This window comes from Lithobates pipiens, unplaced genomic scaffold (genome assembly GCF_037356315.1).
Source record: "Lithobates pipiens isolate NorthernLeopardFrog02 unplaced genomic scaffold, aLitPip1_a1.2 Scaffold_27, whole genome shotgun sequence".
Classification (NCBI taxonomy): Eukaryota; Metazoa; Chordata; class Amphibia; order Anura; family Ranidae; genus Lithobates; species Lithobates pipiens.
The window spans coordinates 201,986,451-202,006,091 of NW_027507788.1; the positions used below are offsets into that span (position 1 = coordinate 201,986,451).

The following is a 19,641-nucleotide window of genomic DNA, read 5'->3' on the forward strand; positions in this document are numbered from 1 at the left end:
AATGTTTGGGGGTTCTAAGTAATTTTCTAGCAAAAAAAACTGTTTTTAATTTGTAAACAACAAATCTCAGAAAGAGGCTCAGTCCATAAGTGGGTAAAGAGTAACTCCACTTTTGTTGAGAGCTTTCCTCTCTGGGTGGTCTATGTATGGGAGTGGTTTTATAAACATCAATCAGTCTCTGCACCTGCAGACATGATTTCTCTTTGGGAGGACCTCACCAAAAATTACATTTTTGTTGCATGGGGATGGCAAAAATCTGACTGGTATCTTAAAAACTGATATTTGCAAAAATCAATGAGCCAATCACACAAGCAGAAAATGATGGTTTTAGGGGGCATTCTATACACCAGCTATGTACAGAATGCCTCCAGGTAGCCTTATTGCATTGTACAGTGCTGCAGATTTAAAGGAAAGGAATTTTTAAAAAACATTCAATTACAATATCACGTGAGTCACAATTGTATATGCTATATTATTTTTTTTTTATTTGCAATTTTTTCCCACCACAAAAGTGGAGTTACCCTTTAATATCAATTTAATGACTGGATCCCCCCCACTCCTCATCTACACAATAAAGGGACTTATTGTTCTGTAGTCAAAGAAAAGAACTTGGAGTGCTAATTAGACTCCTTCAGAAGTGTGCACAGACAGCTTTTACATTTCCAGAATGTCTAGCCCTGATATGTGCCAACTGTTGTCTTTTTTTATATTTATTATAGGTATGTAAGAGCAATTTTCAATACTTTTCCTTTTGCTTTGTATTAACAAAAACGAAACTTTAGGATATATACCGAAACCTCCCATAATTAATGTCATACCAGGACATCACCATGTGAGAGTTCTGTAAATGTGTTTTACTTTTTTATTGCTGTTATTTGTTATTATTTTTCCAACGAAAAAAAGATAAAAATATGTTTAAACGATCAATAGATTGGAAGGAGGAGATTTTTTTTTCTTTTACAGAAAAACACTTGAAATATTTCAAAAAGGGAGTGCACTTCTCTGTTGTCCACTTACAAATAGGCAACACAATTCTCTGTTGTCCACTTCCATAATCGAACACAACAAATCTTCTTTAACAAAACAATTCTTCTAAGAACGAATGGTGGTTGAAACATTTTTTTATTCACCTGCAAATGCAAGTTCAGATATGGTTCCATTTGTGCTCTTGTACACATGAAACAAATTCACTCCACTAGTTGCAATTTAAAAATGTCCATTAATACTTGATCAAAAATGATAAATCCAATAGTAGAGGGCTGTTTTTTGGTCTTTCATCATCCCTTGAACAAAATGTACATGTGTATATTAAACACCAGGTTATTTTCAGGGTACCAGAAAGATCTAAGCCCTTGTACACACGGTCGGACATTCCGGCAACCAAATACGTCGGATTTTGTCAGACGGATTTTGTCCAAAACTGTTGCATACACACAGTCGGACAAAGTTGTCAGAAAATCCGATCGTACTTAACGTGATGACGTTATTTCGTTAGGACGAGACTACGTTCAGGCTAGTAGCCAATAGCTTTGGTCTAGGAATTTGATCTGAGCATGCTTGGCACTTTGTCCGTTGGAGTAGGCTACACATGATCGGAGTATGTCCGATCGGAGCATTTTGTCTGAAAATTTTACCGGCAAGTTGGAAAAGTTGGTCCGTCGGATATTCTGCCGGAAACAGTCCGATGGAGACCACACACAGTTGGAATATCCGACAAAATGTTCCGATAGGACACATTCCGTCGGAATGTCCGACCGTGTGTACAAGGGCTTAGACTCTCAACATTATATCCAGATGACTTTTTGAATACAGAGTAAATTTCTTTTTGAAGATGTACCTTTCTGTTACATACACTATTACTGAGAGTATCACTAAGACTATAAAAGTATGACAACATCATGAGGAAAACTTAAAGCCCACCAAACATAATTCGAAAGATGTAAAATTTAGATCATGTTTTTTCTTTTCTTCTAAGAACTTTTGTGGGGCATTCTTTTTTAAGAATAACACTTTTAACAGTAACAAGCATATCTGCATTACTAAACATAATCTTGTAAATTAAAAATAACTGTAAACACACAATATACAAAATAATATTATATATATATATATATATATATATATATATATATTTCAAAAGGGGCAGTGTATTAGCATGTTGGACACCTTTGTTGAGGCTGCTTTGATTTTGCTTCAAGCTCACCATAAAAAAAATGCATTGCTTCCCTTCCATGTCATAGTTAAATCAATTCTCCTGCTTGTCGAAAGGGCCTGACTGTAAGTGATTTTTTAAGAGGAATGAAAGGAGCATGTGTGTACAAATCATTAAAGATGCAAAAGCCATATACTTATATCACAGTTAATTTCACTGGTGGAAAATTTCCTATTAATAAAATTCTAGAAAAAAAAAATGTTGCGTGTTTTTGAGTCTTTTTGGGAAATGGTTAGAGGAGATGGGCGTTACACGTAGAAATGGAATTAGAATAAAGTGCTATCTGAAGGACAAGACTAAGGGGTGGATTCACTGGCAAAATTCATCCAGTAAAACAATAGGTACCTTTGCCCAAGTAAGAGTTGACGGTATTGCCCATCAATCTCTATTAGGATTTCTTCTGTGTATAATATGAGTTCCCTTAGTGAATCTTTTTAGTTTGAGTCTTAACATGATGAATTTTGATAGCACAGTAGTAGCTAATTATTTGGCTTTGGATATTTTTGGGTGAAGCCTGTTAAATAACAGGGTTGTCTTATGTTCATTTTCCAGCATACAGTTTCATCAGTAGGAGAGTGATTGTAGATTTAATTTAATAAAATAGTGCCTCCTCCAATAGGCAGGCAAACTGTTATTCCCCCCCCCCCCCCCCCGGAATAGAAGCAGCAAACATACACTCCCCCTGCTATGCTGATACCAGCCCACATGCCCTTCAGCACTGGGGGGTGTTTTAAGAAAACAGAGGTTCCCCCCAAAACACATAGCCCTCTGTTGACTGGTATCAGCTCTTCAACACCCTTGGTACACAGGAGAGCATGCCGACAAGGGGGAACTTGTGTTCCACCTAGCTCCCCCCTCTTGGCAAATAGGTGCCCCCCTCGTCTCCTTGGAGAACTGGTTTTAGAGATCCCTTGGATCTCTAATCAGTATATTGATTCTTGCTGGTTAATGATAAATTTAAATCACCACACCACACAAAAATATTTTATTATTCTTTCTTTAACTAATATTTACCTTTACAGGTTCCGATGATATCCAAAGATGTCAATCGCTGTCTGATCCAGCAATTGCAGGTCAGACCTAGTGGAAGCATGGTTCCCTTATTTATTACTGCTCAAACAGTGTTTGAGTACTTAAGAAGTTCCCACCACTGGCATGGTTTAAAGTGCCCAGGGAACTTGGTGAGGGGGTTCCACTAATATAATTGTCCGCACTTGGCCTTAGACCAAATATAGTTAGTGATGTCATTTGACTTTTTTGTGTAATATCATTGCCCATATTTGGACTTTCTCATTAAAGAACAGATGTTGGACAAATCCTGTTTGATGGAATTTTCACATAGAGGTAACTTATTTGATGTTATTTTTGACAGATACATCTTGTTTGAAAATAGATGAAAATTGCTATGATACATACAGGGAAAGTAGAAAATTGAATCTTAATAAAAAATGAATAAACAGGTGTATATTGGGTAAATGATTTTATAAATATTGATACATATACCCTTAGAAATGATCCTATTTGCCAATTGTACTCTTATCATTCTATATTTAATGTATATAGTTGTTTAAAACACCTCTCTGTGTGCCTATAGTGCACTTTTTTAGGGTTAGGTTGCAAGGCTCTTCATTTATATTAGAACTTTGGCAAGAAACACCACCTGTACTGAATGACAGAGATTACCAATGTATATGTAAAAATGATCAATAATGATATCAGTAATGCTTGGATATAGATATATATTTTCATTTAGTTGTCAGTGTTGGTTCTTTTAATGTATCTGTTTTTTTTTTTTTTTTTTGCTTGGGGTTGAGTATCTGTTTGCCTTGACTCTATTCTGTATACAAACAAGAATACCCAATATAACTACCTTGTGGTGATATTTATTTTCAAGAAACATACCACATTTTAGGAACCATATTGTGATTGGGTTTCAGCTGTACATCAGCAGGGTTAGTGGGAATTTGTATGTGCCATCACAAAACATGTATGTAGAAAATGTATCTCTAGACAGGGGAGGAGAACCAGATTCTACAACAGGGACAGACTGGGGGTAAGGTGTGTTTGCCATTTCTTTTACCTCTCTAATCTCCCAGAAGTCAGTGCTGATTACACACAGTAATATCCCAATAACTGGAAGACAGAAGTTGTATGCTACTTGAAAAATAGGAAATAAAATAAATACTCATTACATTGCATCAATGTTCTAAATATTCTATAACTTCTATGTAGTATAGGTATGTATACATTGTTGCTACTAATCGTCCAGGACCGTTCTGCCAGTGTTGTGGTTATGTTACATTATGTGGGTCAGTGTACTCTGAAGGAAGCCAAACGCAGGAGGCTTTCAGGACAGGTGGCCTACATTTGAGATGCTTCTTTATTGCTTTGTGACTACCGTTCAGACTCAACAGTACAAGACACGCTGCATTGACCGAAATGTTAAACAAACCAGGCAAGTGTAACAATGTACACAAGTGAGCATTGCTGTATGAGATGCAAGTCAAAATCCCCCATGTTATTTCAAAATGATAAAAAAAAATCATGTCAGAACAAATAAATGTTGCTATACAATAAATTTAAGTTCAAAACTCTTAAGAAGAAAAAAATGTAAAATACATCATAAAAAGCAAAATGGTTCACAACAAGGCAGTAGTAAAGAGTGCAAGATACAAAGGTTACAGTGCCTTGCGAAAGTATTCGGCCCCCTTGAACTTTTCAACCTTTTGCCACATTTCAGGCTTCAAACATAAAGATATAACATTTTAATTTTTTGTGAAGAATCACCAACAAGTGGGACACAATTGTGAAGTGGAACGAAATCTATTGGATTTTTGAAACTTTTTTAACTAATAAAAAAATGAAAAGTGGGGCGTGCAAAATTATTCGGCCCCCTTGCGTTAATACTTTGTAGAGCCACCTTTTGCTGTGATTACATCTGCAAGTCGCTTGGGGCATGTCTCTATCAGTTTTGCACATCGAGAGACTGAAATTCTTGCCCATTCTTCCTTGCAAAACAGCTTGAGCTCAGTGAGGTTGGATGGAGAGCGTTTGTGAACAGCAGTTTTCAGCTCTTTCCACAGATTCTCGATTGGATTTAGGTCTGGACTTTGACTTGGCCATTCTAACACCTGGATATTTTTATTTGGGAACCATTCTTTTGTAGATTTTGCTGTATGTTTGGGATCATTGTCTTGTTGGAAGATAAATCTCCTTCCCAGTTTCAGGTCTTTTGCAGACTCCAACAGGTTTTCATCCATAATGGTCCTGTATTTGGCTGCATCAATCTTCCCCTCAATTTTAACCATCTTCCCTGTCCCTGCTGGAGAAAAGCAGGCCCAAACCATGATGCTGCCACCACCATGTTTGACAGTGGGGATGGTGTGTTGAGGGTGATGAGCTGTGTTGCTTTTACGCCAAACATATCGTTTTGCATTGACAAAAAATGGCTTTCTTCTTGCCACTCTTCCATAAAGGCCAGATTTGTGCAGTGTACGACTGATTGTTGTCCTATGGACAGACTCTCCCACCTCAGCTGTAGTTCTCTGCAGTTCATCCAGAGTGATCATGGGCCTCTTGGCTGCATCTCTGATCAGTCTTCTCCTTGTCTGAGCTGAAAGTTTAGAGGGACGGCCAGGTCTTGGTAGATTTGCAGTGGTCTGATACTCCTTCCATTTCAAAATGATCGCTTGCACAGTGCTCCTTGGGATGTTTAAAGCTTGGGAAATCTTTTTGTATCCAAATCTGGCTTTAAATTTCTCCACAACAGTATTACGGACCTGCCTGGTGTGTTCCTTGGTCTTCATGATGCTCTCTGCGCTTTCAACAGAACCCTGAGACTATCACAGAGCAGGTGCATTTATACAGAGACTTAATTACACACAGGTGGATTCTATTTATCACCATCAGTCATTTAGGACAACATTGGATCATTCAGAGATCCTCGCTGAACTTCTGGAGTGAGTTTGCTGCACTGAAAGTAAAGGGGCCGAATAATTTTGCACGCACCACTTTTCAGTTTTTTATTTGCTAAAAAAGTTTAAATTATCCAATAGATTTCGTTCCACTTCACAATTGTGTCCCACTTGTTGGTGATTCTTCACAAAAAATAAAAATTGTATATCTTTATGTTTGAAGCCTGAAATGTGGCAAAAGGTTGAAAAGTTCAAGGGGGCCGAATACTTTCGCAAGGCACTGTAAATAATGCCGGGTGACATGCAGCCTCTTCAGGTGCTAGAGTAAAGTCAAATCCTAAAAAAGCTGCATACTATTCTAGTTGATTGCATAGGAGTTTTTTAGTAGTGATGGGCTCACTGTGTTCGGATTGTACCCGCAGGAAGCCATCACTGCACATCGCCAATAGGCAGCGTGTGTATGTACATCTGCGGGTCAGGAAATGCCTCAGTGCTTATGATTGGTGGTGTGCAGTGATGGCTTCCTGGTGGGTACAATCCGAACACAGTGGGTCCATCCCTATTTTTCAGTAGTTGGTTTAGAATTGACATTGTGTAGTGCCTGCTTTTCGGTAGGACTTTTACTTTTTTAACATCTTTTATTTTGCATATTTTACGACTTTTAATTTTTATATTGTTGACAACTATGAAAAGGCAAGCTTACACGGCATTACTACACGCTCTAGGAGGATATGTTGAACAGATAGTTTTTACCCTTGGTGGGCAGTTACTTCTATATATAAAAAGTTTCACAATTCGTGTATTTAAAGATAAATAAAGTCACTCTAGTAGCGCTCCACCTCTCTCATTCCAACTGCCTTCCGCCACCATAAAGTGAGCAAAATGTTTCTGAAGTATCAAATGTCCATATAACAAATGTTAACATCCACCGCTGGTTAGTGACACCAAAGACTAAAGTGCATCAAGTGGACACCGCTTCCCTTTGAAACCACACTAAACAAAAATAATTGGCATAAATAGCAGAATTCTTCCAACCACACCTTTTGCTCCATCAGTGGCTGGTAATCTCTGCCATAGCAAACACCCTTTACTGCAACTCAATAGGTTTGTTCTTTCCCTATTGCGTTGTAATGAATGGTGTTTGCTGTGTAGGCCAATTCTCTCCTTTTTATTTGCCGCATGTTTCCCATTTGCTTTGTAGCTAGGAAAGGCTAGGCTAAATTTTATTTACCGGTTTATTTAGAAATTTTGTTAAAGGAGGGTATCTGAAATGGATTGTACATTCTATTTGTTAAAACAGAAGAGAGAGGCGCCTTTAAGTACAGAATTAGTAGCTGTTTATTTCCCCAAACAAGATTAAAAACACTTACGAAATCTGGTGAATTAAAAAGCGTGTAGTCATTGATAATGCAAATGGTCCGACAGGAGTCCCCGGCATGTAAAGAATCTCACAATTGTGTCCTGTGCTGTACCAAAAACATAGAGCTACCGGTAAGCTGTTGAATGGGTACACACACTGAGTTCATTAAGGAGAGGAGATACCAGAAGTGATGTCAACAGTGAGAGACGGAAGCCAGCATGAACAGGATGTAGTCATCAGTAAAGGATGCCTAAGGGGCTAGAGGCGCCTCTCTCTTCTGTCTTATTTTGTTTCAGAGTTTGCTCCTCTTTTCTGAGTGCAGCCCTCAGTGTTGGATATATATCATTAGACCCTTGCCTCTCTAGAGATACTGTCTGCTTGGTCCTCATGCTCAGAGCGCCCTTATACACTGTACCTTCATTCTATCTGTTGCATTCATAATTGTTTGCATTTATAGTTGTAAGCAGAAAATGCTATTTGCTCTGTCATATCCAAATTATTATTGTATTCTACTTTTGATTTTGAAAATATAAATATATATTTTGGTATTCTTCTATCAGGTCAGTATTTAAAAGAGAAGTATGGCCAAAGCTTTTTTGGCTATACCTCTCTTGTGAGTCACAGGAGTGCACTTATTTGTATGCTCCTGTGGCTTGGAATCAGCCTACGATGGGCTAAAGTCTGATTTGACAGAGTTGCTCCAAGCTCTGGAAGGGTCCTCACCATATTGTTGGGATGCACCCAGATGCCTGATCAGCAGTTGGCTCAGCCTTCCAGCGCACCACTGAGACTCTTAGCCCTTGTACACACGGTCATAGATTCCGACGGAATGTGTCCGATCAGACCGTTTTGTCGGATATTCCGACTGTGTGGGGTCTACATCGGACTGTTTCCGTCGGAGTATATTAGCTATTGGCTACTAGCCTGAACGTAGTCCCATCGTAAGGAAATAACGTCATCACGTCGGATTTTCCGACAACTTTGTCCGACCGTGTGTATACAACAGTTTCGGACAAAATCCGACGGACAAAATCCGATGGATTTGGTTGTCGGAATCTCCGACCGTGTGTACAAGGGCTAAGTCAGCCAGTCCAGTGCTCCAGTTAAAGCTGGAAAGGCAGAACAGAGAGAATTGAGAAACAATCACTGCTGTCTGCTCGGAGCAGACTGAGAACTGAATGATCAGTGGTCATGTAGGTGTTTAGTTCACTGGCTTAGAGGTAGCAGGGGACAGCTGGAGCAATCACACCAATGTTAGAACATGGGGATGAGTATGTGTTTGTTTTTTTTCCATTCCCAAACTTATTCTTTACTAGGTAGGAGGAATTTTTTTGCATTCATTCGCCTACAAAAAAAGATGTAGCAAAGAAGCCCTATCATATGAGATCAGTTGCCAGTATTACAGAATAGATGCACCAGCATTACAAGTGGATAGGTGTAGATAATTGTGCCCTATGTTGTATTGAAGTTCTTGCATTTTGCAAATGTTATCCATTTGTACAATACACAATCTAATTCTGTTACCTTAGATAATGTTAAACCCTCTCAGTGACAGGTACTGAACCCTGGAATGAAATGATTATGTTTCTTATTTATCATGTAGCATAGTACAGAAAAAGTAATTCACTATGTATTTTAATTTGCAGGAAAAAAAAACACTGTATTTTCTGACGTATAAGACTACCTTTTACACTTAAAAAAAATGCCCAAAAATCGGGGGTCGTCTTATACGATGGGTATACAGGTATACAATGCTGCCCGATGGATGTCAGCCCCCAAATGTCTGCTAATACTGTATGTGGCTTCAGCTACAAATAGTATACGCCGTTGAGCCAATCCCGGCGAGCGATGTATTCTATTAATGAATACAGAGCCTGCTTGGATTGGAGTAACAACCTCTGCCAATCCGAGCAGGCTACATAGAGTAGCCTGCTCAGATTGGCTTAGAGAGAGAGAGGCAAGGGCTGATGATGCTACAGCCTCTGCCAATCCAAGCAGGCGTTGTATTTATTAAAATAATACACCGCTCACCATACTTCCCTGGGTAAATCCATTCACTAATCTACTACCATACATCCTGCTATTTGCCTTTGAGGTCCCAGGCACCCAAGAGGGACAGGTAAATCTGGGACATATGACAGGGGGGTTATTAAATGCATTTTGGTGGACAATTCCCATAGAATGTAACCCAAAAGTGGTATAGGTTTGGTTAGTGAAAAATTCTACTTTCCAGAGTTGTGGCATTCAATAGATCTCTGTTTGTGTTATTATTGTTTGATTTACTTTGTGACATATCACAGCATGGCGGATGAGTAGTTGGCATTCTTGCTTTGTGTTTTTTAATGGTTCTAATGTTTTTTTTAAATGGTGTTGCCTCAGAAGGGGGGTAGTCTTATACCGCGAGTATTGCCCAAAACCTATGTTTTCACTTGAAAAATAGGGGGTCGTCTTATACGCCCAGTCGCCTTATACGCCGGCAAATACGGTAAACCTGCATTTCTGAAAGAATGATTATCTTTATTATAACCATGATTTTCCACAACTAATGTTTTCTCTTTTCTTTTCCTACAGCTACTACAAGCACCAGCACTGGACTGAGTATGGGCGCCATTGCGGGTATCCTCATTGTCGTCTTTGTTCTTCTCTTGGTGGCTGTTGATGTGACCTGCTACTTCCTGAACAAATGTGGTCTGTTTATGTGTATTGCTGTCAATTTCTGTGGGAAAGCTGGACCAGGAGCCAAGGGCAAGGACATTGAAGAAGGAAAGGCAGCTTTTTCGTAAGTAATGAGGGAGAACCAATAGAAAACTATTTTAAAGTATTATGCATTTTTTAAATTTGGTATAGTCCTTATAGTCATTTTCCTATATCCATTTTAAAGTAGATACGTAAAGTAAGCTGAAAAACGGGTGTAAAATAGCCACTAGGAGAGAAATGGGGGGGGGATGGGAAGTAAAGGGAAGAGGGAGAGTGCCAATATATGAAATGTATTTGTTTAAAAAAGAGATTATTTAAGATGTTTAGTTGAATATGTTAAAAAGATGTGTCTTTTCTTTTTTCTTTTTGTAAAATGTTGGATGAGTTGTACGTAATGTAAAATGAAATAAAAATAATTTATTAAATGAAAAAAAAAAAAAGATACTTAAAGTATACTCAAATCAAAAAGTTCTAGGCTAACTAACACTACCTCAGTGGGTCCAGGATCATAAAGCTTGCTAACAGACTGATTTTATTTTCAGAGCACACGGATTTCCACAAAACTTAAAGTGGTTGTAAACCCTTACAAACCACTTTGACCTACAGGTAAGCCTAGATTAAGGCTTACCTGTAGGTCCAAGAAATATCTCCCAAACCTACACGGTTTAAGAGATATTTACCCAGAGACAGCCCCCACTGTCTACGGCGCATGCACCATAGACAGCGGCGTGCAGGCGCACTGGGTAGGCCGCAGATCGCGGCGATATGCCGCGAGTGTCGGCTCCCATGCGCATTAGCGGGAGTGACGTCATCGCGGCTCCGGCAAATCACAGCGCCGGAGCAGTGAGACCCGGAAGTCGCTCCGGGATACATGGGAGCGGCGAAGAGGAAGACGGAGGACCGCTTTGGGGACTTCGATCTCAGGTAAGTTATTGATAATGAGCTAGTATGCTATGCATACTAGCTCATTATGCCTTTGCCTTACAGGGTGTGTGTTTTTTTTTTTTGCCTTTACTTCCTCTTTAAGTACCCTATTATGGTATATCTACCATGACTTTCATGGTGAACCAACTTCCCCTTACAATTTTCAATTTGCCAGTGAGGATGCCTACTGTGTGATGACCAATAGAAAAGCAGACTTAATAGTTTTAAAGTTGAAATGTTTGTATGGATAAATATAAAATTTAAATCTTGTAGACCTACAGGAGTGAATAATAAAACTTTAACATATGGTTCATCCACAGGAAAGATGAGTCTAAAGAGCCCATTGTTGAAGTGCGAACAGAAGAGGACAGGACACCAAACCATGATGGAAGCAACCAGACAGAACCCAATGAGACCACTCCATTAACAGAGCCTGAGTATGTGTGATCATTTACAGTATAATGTGTATATATTTTTTTGAATTGGAAACAACATTACAGTTAAAGGGAGAGGGACAGACTAATCTGAAGACTACGCTAATTGATTGCTTATGAGTTTTTTTTAGTAGTTGCCTCAGACTGGTTAGGTCTGCTCCTGACACCCTCTCAGTTCAGGCTAAGATGATAATCTGCTATCAAGTGGGTCACTTTAATCATTTAATACTAAAAGTCCTGTCTAAGAGAACGTGTCACAAGGTTTCTACTATTACCTTTATGGGCCACACATTTTTTCTGTGCACTTTGTTGATCTGGTTTCACATTGACTATTGGGAGCCTAACTTTAGGGCTAGACCCCACTCAAATACCATGCACTTCTGGTGAGTAAACCTAGTGGCCATTAATGACATTCATATAGCTCAGGAAGTAAGTGTGTGAGCCCTATTAGAGAAATCTAGATAATCAGGTTCTTTATAACAAAGTGTTAGTAAAGCCTCTGTCACACTATATGTGAATAAAAAATGCAGGAAAAAAACTCGAATGACACCAACATTGTTGTGTGAACACAACACATAGAAAAGCATTGTTTTCTATGTGCCCTTGCAGAAACATTGATGTTGCATATTTCTCCACAGATAAAAAATGCACACAACACCAGCATTGTGGTGTGAATAGGGCATATAGAGAACAGTTGTTTTCTGTGTGTCCTTGCAAAGACCTGTGTTAGAAAAACATACATTTCTGCACATGGTGTAGGCAATTCATCACAAAGGTGTTTTATCAGATTGAGGTTAGGACTCTGTTCCTCCACCCCAAACACACTCATCCATGTCTTTATGGAGCTTGCTTTGTACACTGGTACACAGTCATGTTGGAACAGGAAGGGGCCATCCCAAAACTGTTCCCACAAATTTGGGAGCATAAAATTGTCCAAAATGTCTTGGTATGCCGACGCCTTAAGAGTTCCCTTCACTGGAACCAAGGAGCCAAGCCCAACCCCTGAAAAACAACCCCACACCATATTCCCCCCCTCTACCGAATGATTTAGACCAGTGCACAAAGCAAGGTCCATAAAGACAGGGATGAGTGAGTTTGGGGTGGAGTCCTGACTTTAACCCATTAGAACACCTTTGGGATAAATTAGAGTGGAGACTGTGAGCCAGATCTTCTCATCCAACATCAGTCCCTGACCTCACAAATACGCTTCTAGAAGAATGGTCAAACATTCCCATAGACATCCTCCTAAACCTCATGGACAGCCTTCTCAGAAGAGCTGAAGCTGTTTTAGCTGAAAAATATGAGCCATCTCAATATTGAACCCTACAAACTAAGACCGGAATACCATTAAAGTTCATGTGCGTGTAAAGGCAGGTGTCCCAATACTTTTGGTAATATAGTGTATATTATTCTAAACAGGTGGCAGAATGCATATCTATTGCAAAATACATAGAAAAATAATATACCAGGGTTCAACAATATGGCGATGCAGTGACATTATAAATGATTTTGTAAATATAAGATTTGATCATTACATTGCTAGGACTTTGCATGCTTGCAGGAGCCGCTGTTTACAGCACAGCAGCGGCACGGGTGGCCGTTCCTTCAGAACGCATTCGCCAGTGATGCCATTGAGAGCATGTAATGTCTTATGAATGTTTAGGAGATATTTACACTACCTATAGGTAAGCCTTATTATAGGCTTACCTATGGGTAAAAGCAAAAGATAGAAGTTTACTTCCACTTTAACCGCTTACTGGAAATGAAGCCATTAAGTGTTTAAGTCTCTCAGTAGCAATGGATTATAATTGCCCACAAGGGTTAATCTTTAGAGGTCAATTTATCATTGTTTCCACTCAAAATTCACACAACTTTTACCCATGTTTTACATAAGATTCAATTAGAAAAACTGGGGTCTCTTTGGGTGTAAACACTGATAGACCCAAGACTAAGCCCTTGTACACACAGTCGGACATTCCAACAACCAAATCCGTCGAATTTTGTCCATCGGATTTTGTCCGAAACTGTTGCATACACACGGCCGGACAAAGTTGTTGGAAAATCCGATTTTTCAGAATGTGATGACATTATTTCATTACGATGGGACTACGTTCAGGCTAGTAGCCAATAGCTTTGATGTAGGAATTTGATCTGAGCATCCGTGGCACTTTGTCCGATCGGAATTCTCTACACATAATCGGAGTATGTCCGATCGGAGCATTTTGTCGGAAAATTTTACCAACAAGTTGGAAAACTTGGTCCGTCGGATACTCAGACGGAAACAGTCCGATGGAGACCACACACTGTCGGAATATCCGACAAAACGGTCTGATCGGACACATTCCGTTGGAACCTCCGACCGTGTGTACAAGGGCTAAGACAGAGTGAAATTGTTTCTATAACATGTTTGTCATACTTAAATTTTGAACAAAAAATGCCAGATTTAATGTTTAAAAGCACAACATTGTGCTCCTATTTAACCCGTATACCATAAACGATTTCATTTAAGAGATCATCTCTTTGTGAAATTAGATTAACAGGCCTTACAAACATATGCGGGATAGAAGACATCTACACTGCTTTACTAACCCTAAAAAAATCTATACATTTCTTTTTTCCACCTTTTCTTTGTCCAGCATGGTTATTAACAACTGTGTACCTGTCTTAATCCAGTAAATGGTCTAACGTTACCCTTCCTGTAAACAAATGTGCGTGTGTGTATTACTTTGTTGCTGTCACTCGTTTCCTTCATTGTCTGTTCTCTCTTTCTCTCTCTTTCTCTCTCTCTCTCTTCCCTCTCTCTTTCTTTGCCCTATGCTTCTTGCAGGCATCCAGCTGACACCACAGCTACTGTTGAGGATATGCTGCCATCTGTTACCACCGTCACAACTAACTCTGACACTATTACTGAAACCTTTGCAACTGCACAAAACAGTCCCACGAGTGAGACCACCACTCTCACATCTAGCACAGCCCCACCACCCACATCTGCTCCTGACTCAAACTCAGTTCAGTCCAGTCAGGCAACGCCTTCTAAAACAGAGGCACCCTTACCTCCAGCTGCAGCTTCTCCAAAAGTGGCTCCTTTAGTAGATCTCAGTGATACCCCATCTACTAACAACCCATCTACTACTGTAGCCAGTCCAGGGGGAGTCCTAAACCCTACCGCTGCAACCACTGTAGCCGAGCCTCCAAAAGCAGTAACCAGACCTTCAGCTCCGGTTCCACCAAGTACCACTAGTCCCCCAGCCACTCCTGAAAAAGGGAAGCAGGAACCATCAGGTACCAAAAGTCCAGAAAAAGAAGCAGCACAGACCAACACAGTGAAAAGTCCAACGGAGGCTACTAAGAATGAGGCAGCTTCTGTCAGCAACACAAATCCCTCCCAGGGTGAGGACTTTCAAATTGATGGGGGGACCTTCAAGACTCCAGAAATTGACCTTGCAAAGGATGTTTTTGCAGCTCTTGGAACTTCTTCTTCTGCCGCTGTGGCTAGTGGGAAAGCTCCTGAGCTGGCTTCTTCCACTGCAGACACCACTGTACCGCCTGCTTCATCAAAGACCGAGTATGGCATCTCTTAATCCTGTGTGTTGGTTGTGTCGTGTTTTGTCACTTGTTAGTATTGTGAAGTGTTTTAATTTGTGGTTGTCTTGTGTAAAGGTACCCATAGACAAAAGTTATCTAATCTGGCTGATAATCATTGCTTTGGGACAATTATATTCATAGTTAGTAAGGTTGAATAAAGACACCAGTCCATCCAGTTCAACCTGAGTGAGTGTCTACAATTGTCCCTATCCCTGTGCATTGCACACTCACATCGGTCCCTACCCTCAAGGAGCCCACAATCCAAGGTCCCCATTCATATACTAGGGCCAATTTTGGACAGAAGACAATTAACCTACCTGCATGTCTTTGGATTGTGGGAGGAAACCCACGCATGCACAGGGAGAACATGCAAACTCCAGGCAAGTAGTGTCATGGTTGGGATTTGAACCAGCGACCCTTCTTACTGCTAGGTGAGAGTGCTAACCACTACACCACTGTGCTGCCCAAATATGCAAATATATATGCCTATGGACTCACAAGATCTGTGCAGGCATCCCTAAGCAGACAGATCTCAGGGGAAGAATTGATTTCTGTTATTTATTTTCTTGGGGGAATGCCACAAAGGATATCCGCACAGAGCATACACATGCACATTTGGCTTGTTGGATTGTGTGGCAATATTTTCTTCTAGACAATATGTCATTGGATACCTTAACACCATTTGTTTGTACTTTACTCAGATACTATATATACCTTGCAAGTTCCACCACTTGTGTGACAAAAACCCACCATTGTTGTTACAATAATTTGAAATGATTTTGGTTGAACTGTTTAATGAATACTTTTAGTGATTTTTAACATAGATCTTAGTTGCAGTTTTTAGGACATGTTTTCCAAGTGCAAATGTCAAAAATTGGCTTAATGTGAATATATGACCAGGCTAATGACAAATGCCAATATTTACATATTTTTAACAAGCAGTCAAATGAGCTTTAAAAGTAAAAAAAAAAAGTGGCTGAGTAGCTGGCAGTGACTCTGTAGTACATTTTAACCACTTGACCTCTGGAAAATGTACCCCACTTCCTGACTAGGCCATTTTTTTGCGATACATCAAAATGTATATAATTTTTTTTAACAAATAGAGCTTTCTTTTGGTGGTATTTGATCACCTCTATGCCTTTTATTTGTTGTGCAAAAAACAAAACAAAAAAAGGCCGACAATTTTGAAATATATATATATATATATATATATATATATATATATATATATATATAATATATTTAATATATACATATTATTTTATTTATATATTTTATATAATATATATATATATATATATATATATATATATATATATATATATATATATATATATATACTTTCTGCTCTAAAACATATCCAATAAACAAATTTAAAAAATAGAATTTCTTCATAAATTTAGGAACAATATGCTACATTTCTTTAAAAAAAAAAATCACAATAAGCATATATTGATTGGTTTGCGTGAATGTTATAGCATCTACAAACTATGGTATCTATTTCTTTTATACTAGTAATGGTGATGATCAGCGACTTATAGTAGGACTGCAACATTGGGTAGAAAATCAGACACTAAATGACACTTTTGACACTTTAAGGGAACCGGTGACTCTAATACAGTGATCAGTGCGAAAAATATGCACTGTGACAGTACTAATGCCATTGGCTGGGAAGGGGTTAAACATCTAGAGCAATCAAAGGGTTAACTGTGTGCCTAAACAGTGTTTTTGTGACATATGTGTGCTGCCTTTACTAAGTAATGTGATGGATTTTATTCCTTGCTTTGCAGAAACATAAAATCCATCCTTTCCCCCTGTCAGAATGGAACTCTGCCTTGTTTACAAAGACAGATCCCTGTTCTGTGTGTTTTATTGACGATTGGCAGGTGTCTGGCAAACATCCAGTGCCCGGCATTCACAGATCAGCTTCTGCTGTGGATGATCACAGCAAAAACAGTCCGATGGCAGTGTGTGCACGCCCCCTGCAGGCGGAAGTGCAGAATCACAAATATATATGTGATCCTGCAGAGGAGGGCCACCCTGTAGCAGTAAATCTGCTTTAGGGTGGTCTGAAACTGGTTAAAATTTTAAGTAAATCCCCACCTGAGAGCAGATACCAGACTTCACATAATTACTGTAGACTGGCTTTCCCTGACTTCATGGATACATTGTTGTTATTCCCATTTGCAATGAGATCAACTCGGTGGCCAAAAAGGGCATTCTTATTGGGCAGAAAGATGTCAGCTGTAAAGTCAATAAAAATCAAGCTACAGTAATAAAAGGAATCTCAGTTATGGGGGGCACAGAAAAGGTTTCCCTGGTCAATAAAGTAATAATGGCCATCGTTTATAGTATACTGTTAGGCAGGATCTTTACAAAATTAAAATGAAGCACTGGTTCACTTTAAGCCTCATTAAAAGCTATCAATAGCTAGTCAACATTGTCAGACAAAACAAATGAATACAAAAATAACATTAATCTAGAACTTTTTTTTTTCTGGTCATCATTTTGCCCCTTGTGATGAACACAAAATCACATATTATCAGGTGAAAGAGTACTGTAATTATGGCCACAAACACTTCTTTGACTTGAACTTATATTAGAGACATGAAAAAAGAGTTATTTACACAAGCCAGCTGCATCTTACAAAAAAAGGTAACTGAGAGTCTTAGCCCTTGTACACGCGGTCGGACATTCCGACAACAAAATCCGTCAGATTTTGTCCAACGGATTTTGTCCGAAACTTGTGTTGCATAAACACGGTTGGACAAAGTTGTCGGAAAATCCAATCGTACGTAACGTGACGACATTATTTCATTACGACGGGACTACGTTCACGCTAGTAGCCAATAGCTTTGGTCTAGGAATTTGATCTGAGCATGCGTGGCACTTTGTCCGATCGGAATGCTCTACACACAATCGGACAACGTCCAATCGGATCATGTTGTCGTAAAGTTTTATAGCCCAGCTCTTAAACTTTGTCTGTCGGATATTCCGACGGAAACAGTCCGATGGAGCCCACACACAGTCGGATTATCCGACAACGCGGTCCGATTGGACATTTTCCGTCGGAATGTCCGACCGCGTATACAAGGGCTAAAAGATGTCCTTTTTTCTTACAAAACAGGAAACCAAGCCCTCTCCAGGGGCTTAGACACATGTTCTCTGTTGGGGTAAAGCTTTCACTCATGGTCAAAGAACTCTCATTAACCCAAATCATATCTGAGATACCATAAATCTCAAAATATAACTTAAGGGTAACAACTTTTTTGACATGAACTTATATTTGAGACATGAAGAAAGAGTTATTTAGACAAGCCAACTGCATCTTATAAGAAAATGGTAACTGAGAGTCCCCTTTTCTTACAGAACAGGAAACCAAGCCCTCTCCAAGGGGCTTAGACACATGTTCGTTGTCAATGGGGAGAATTATTATTCAGGTACAGCCAGTGGTTGGCCATCTCTACCTTTTTTCCCCCCTAAGAATATTTATCAGATTAAAATTAGGTAATCATTGCCATGCCAGTGATTAGATGAGTAGTTTCTAGTGGGAACCTAGTTTCTCATTATTATATGATGGAACTATATCTAGCAGAAAGCGGCAGGTGATATACTCCAAAGCAGAGCTGGGCAAGTCATTTTCTTCTTATTGAGCCCCTGCTTGATCAAGCAATCTGATGACCCAAAATTGTTTTTTGTTTAGCTTTGCTGTGAAGCAACTGTATATTACTAGTACCATTCTCCTCAGCATGTTAAAGTGGAAGTAAACCCATCGATTTAAACAGTTAAAAAAAAAAGGCATGCCGGGAATGCTAACTGTACATTGGCTGCGCTCTCAGCCAAACTATCAAACCATCCAATGGCTGGTGTCATAACGAATCACATGTGCAGCACCATAGCAGTTGAAGATTAAACAGGCAAAGATGGCAGCTTCCTTGGCTGAAAACGATAGGGGAGTTTACTTCCACTTTAAGTATGATAAATACGTGTTTCAAGTGGTGGCAGTGTGGGCAGCAAGAAATGGGCTTGCACTGGGGCCTGGGCATGATTTGATTACTAGCTTTTTATAGAACATACCATTAAAGCCTATGTGCAGCCAAAATCAAAAACAGAAAAATCAGCACAACGGACATGACTTCCAGTCAGTAGGATGTGTCCCTTGGGCTGATTATTCTGCTGTTAGTAGTGATCTTCCTCCATCCTGTTCCTCCTGTCCCTGACTATGCACGCCCTTTACATTCAGCTCTGCTATTCATAGATGCTGTACTACAGCTTCTATGAATGGGACAGAATTCAAGAATGGAGGACAGGTGAATGATTGATAGCTCCTTCCCCTGGTAGATCCTCTTCCAATCATAGAAGCTGTAGTCATTTTTCTGTTTTTGATTTTGGCTGCACTTAGGCTTTAAAATAACCTAGTTCATTGACCTACAGCCGTGGGCAAAAGTTTTGAGAATGACACAAATATACATTTTCACAAAGTCTGCTGCTTCAGTGTTTTTAGATCTGTTTGTC

At 39.4% G+C, this 19,641-nt stretch overlaps 1 protein-coding gene across 9 annotated transcripts in view; it reads left to right on the forward strand.

Moving 5' to 3' along the window:
* Nucleotides 1–19,641, forward strand: part of NCAM1 (neural cell adhesion molecule 1) — a 503,899-nt gene that overhangs the window by 473,139 nt on the left and 11,119 nt on the right. For 5 of the 9 annotated variants that reach the window (XM_077458119.1, XM_077458120.1, XM_077458122.1 and 2 more), the window contains 3 exons: nucleotides 10,058–10,265; nucleotides 11,428–11,544; nucleotides 14,369–15,106. In XM_077458119.1, the coding sequence (XP_077314245.1) occupies nucleotides 10,058–10,265; nucleotides 11,428–11,544; nucleotides 14,369–15,106 (1,063 nt within the window). The remainder of the gene's footprint in view (nucleotides 1–10,057; nucleotides 10,266–11,427; nucleotides 11,545–14,368; nucleotides 15,107–19,641) is intronic. The other 4 variants (XM_077458125.1, XM_077458128.1, XM_077458129.1 and 1 more) reach the window with 1 other exon arrangement.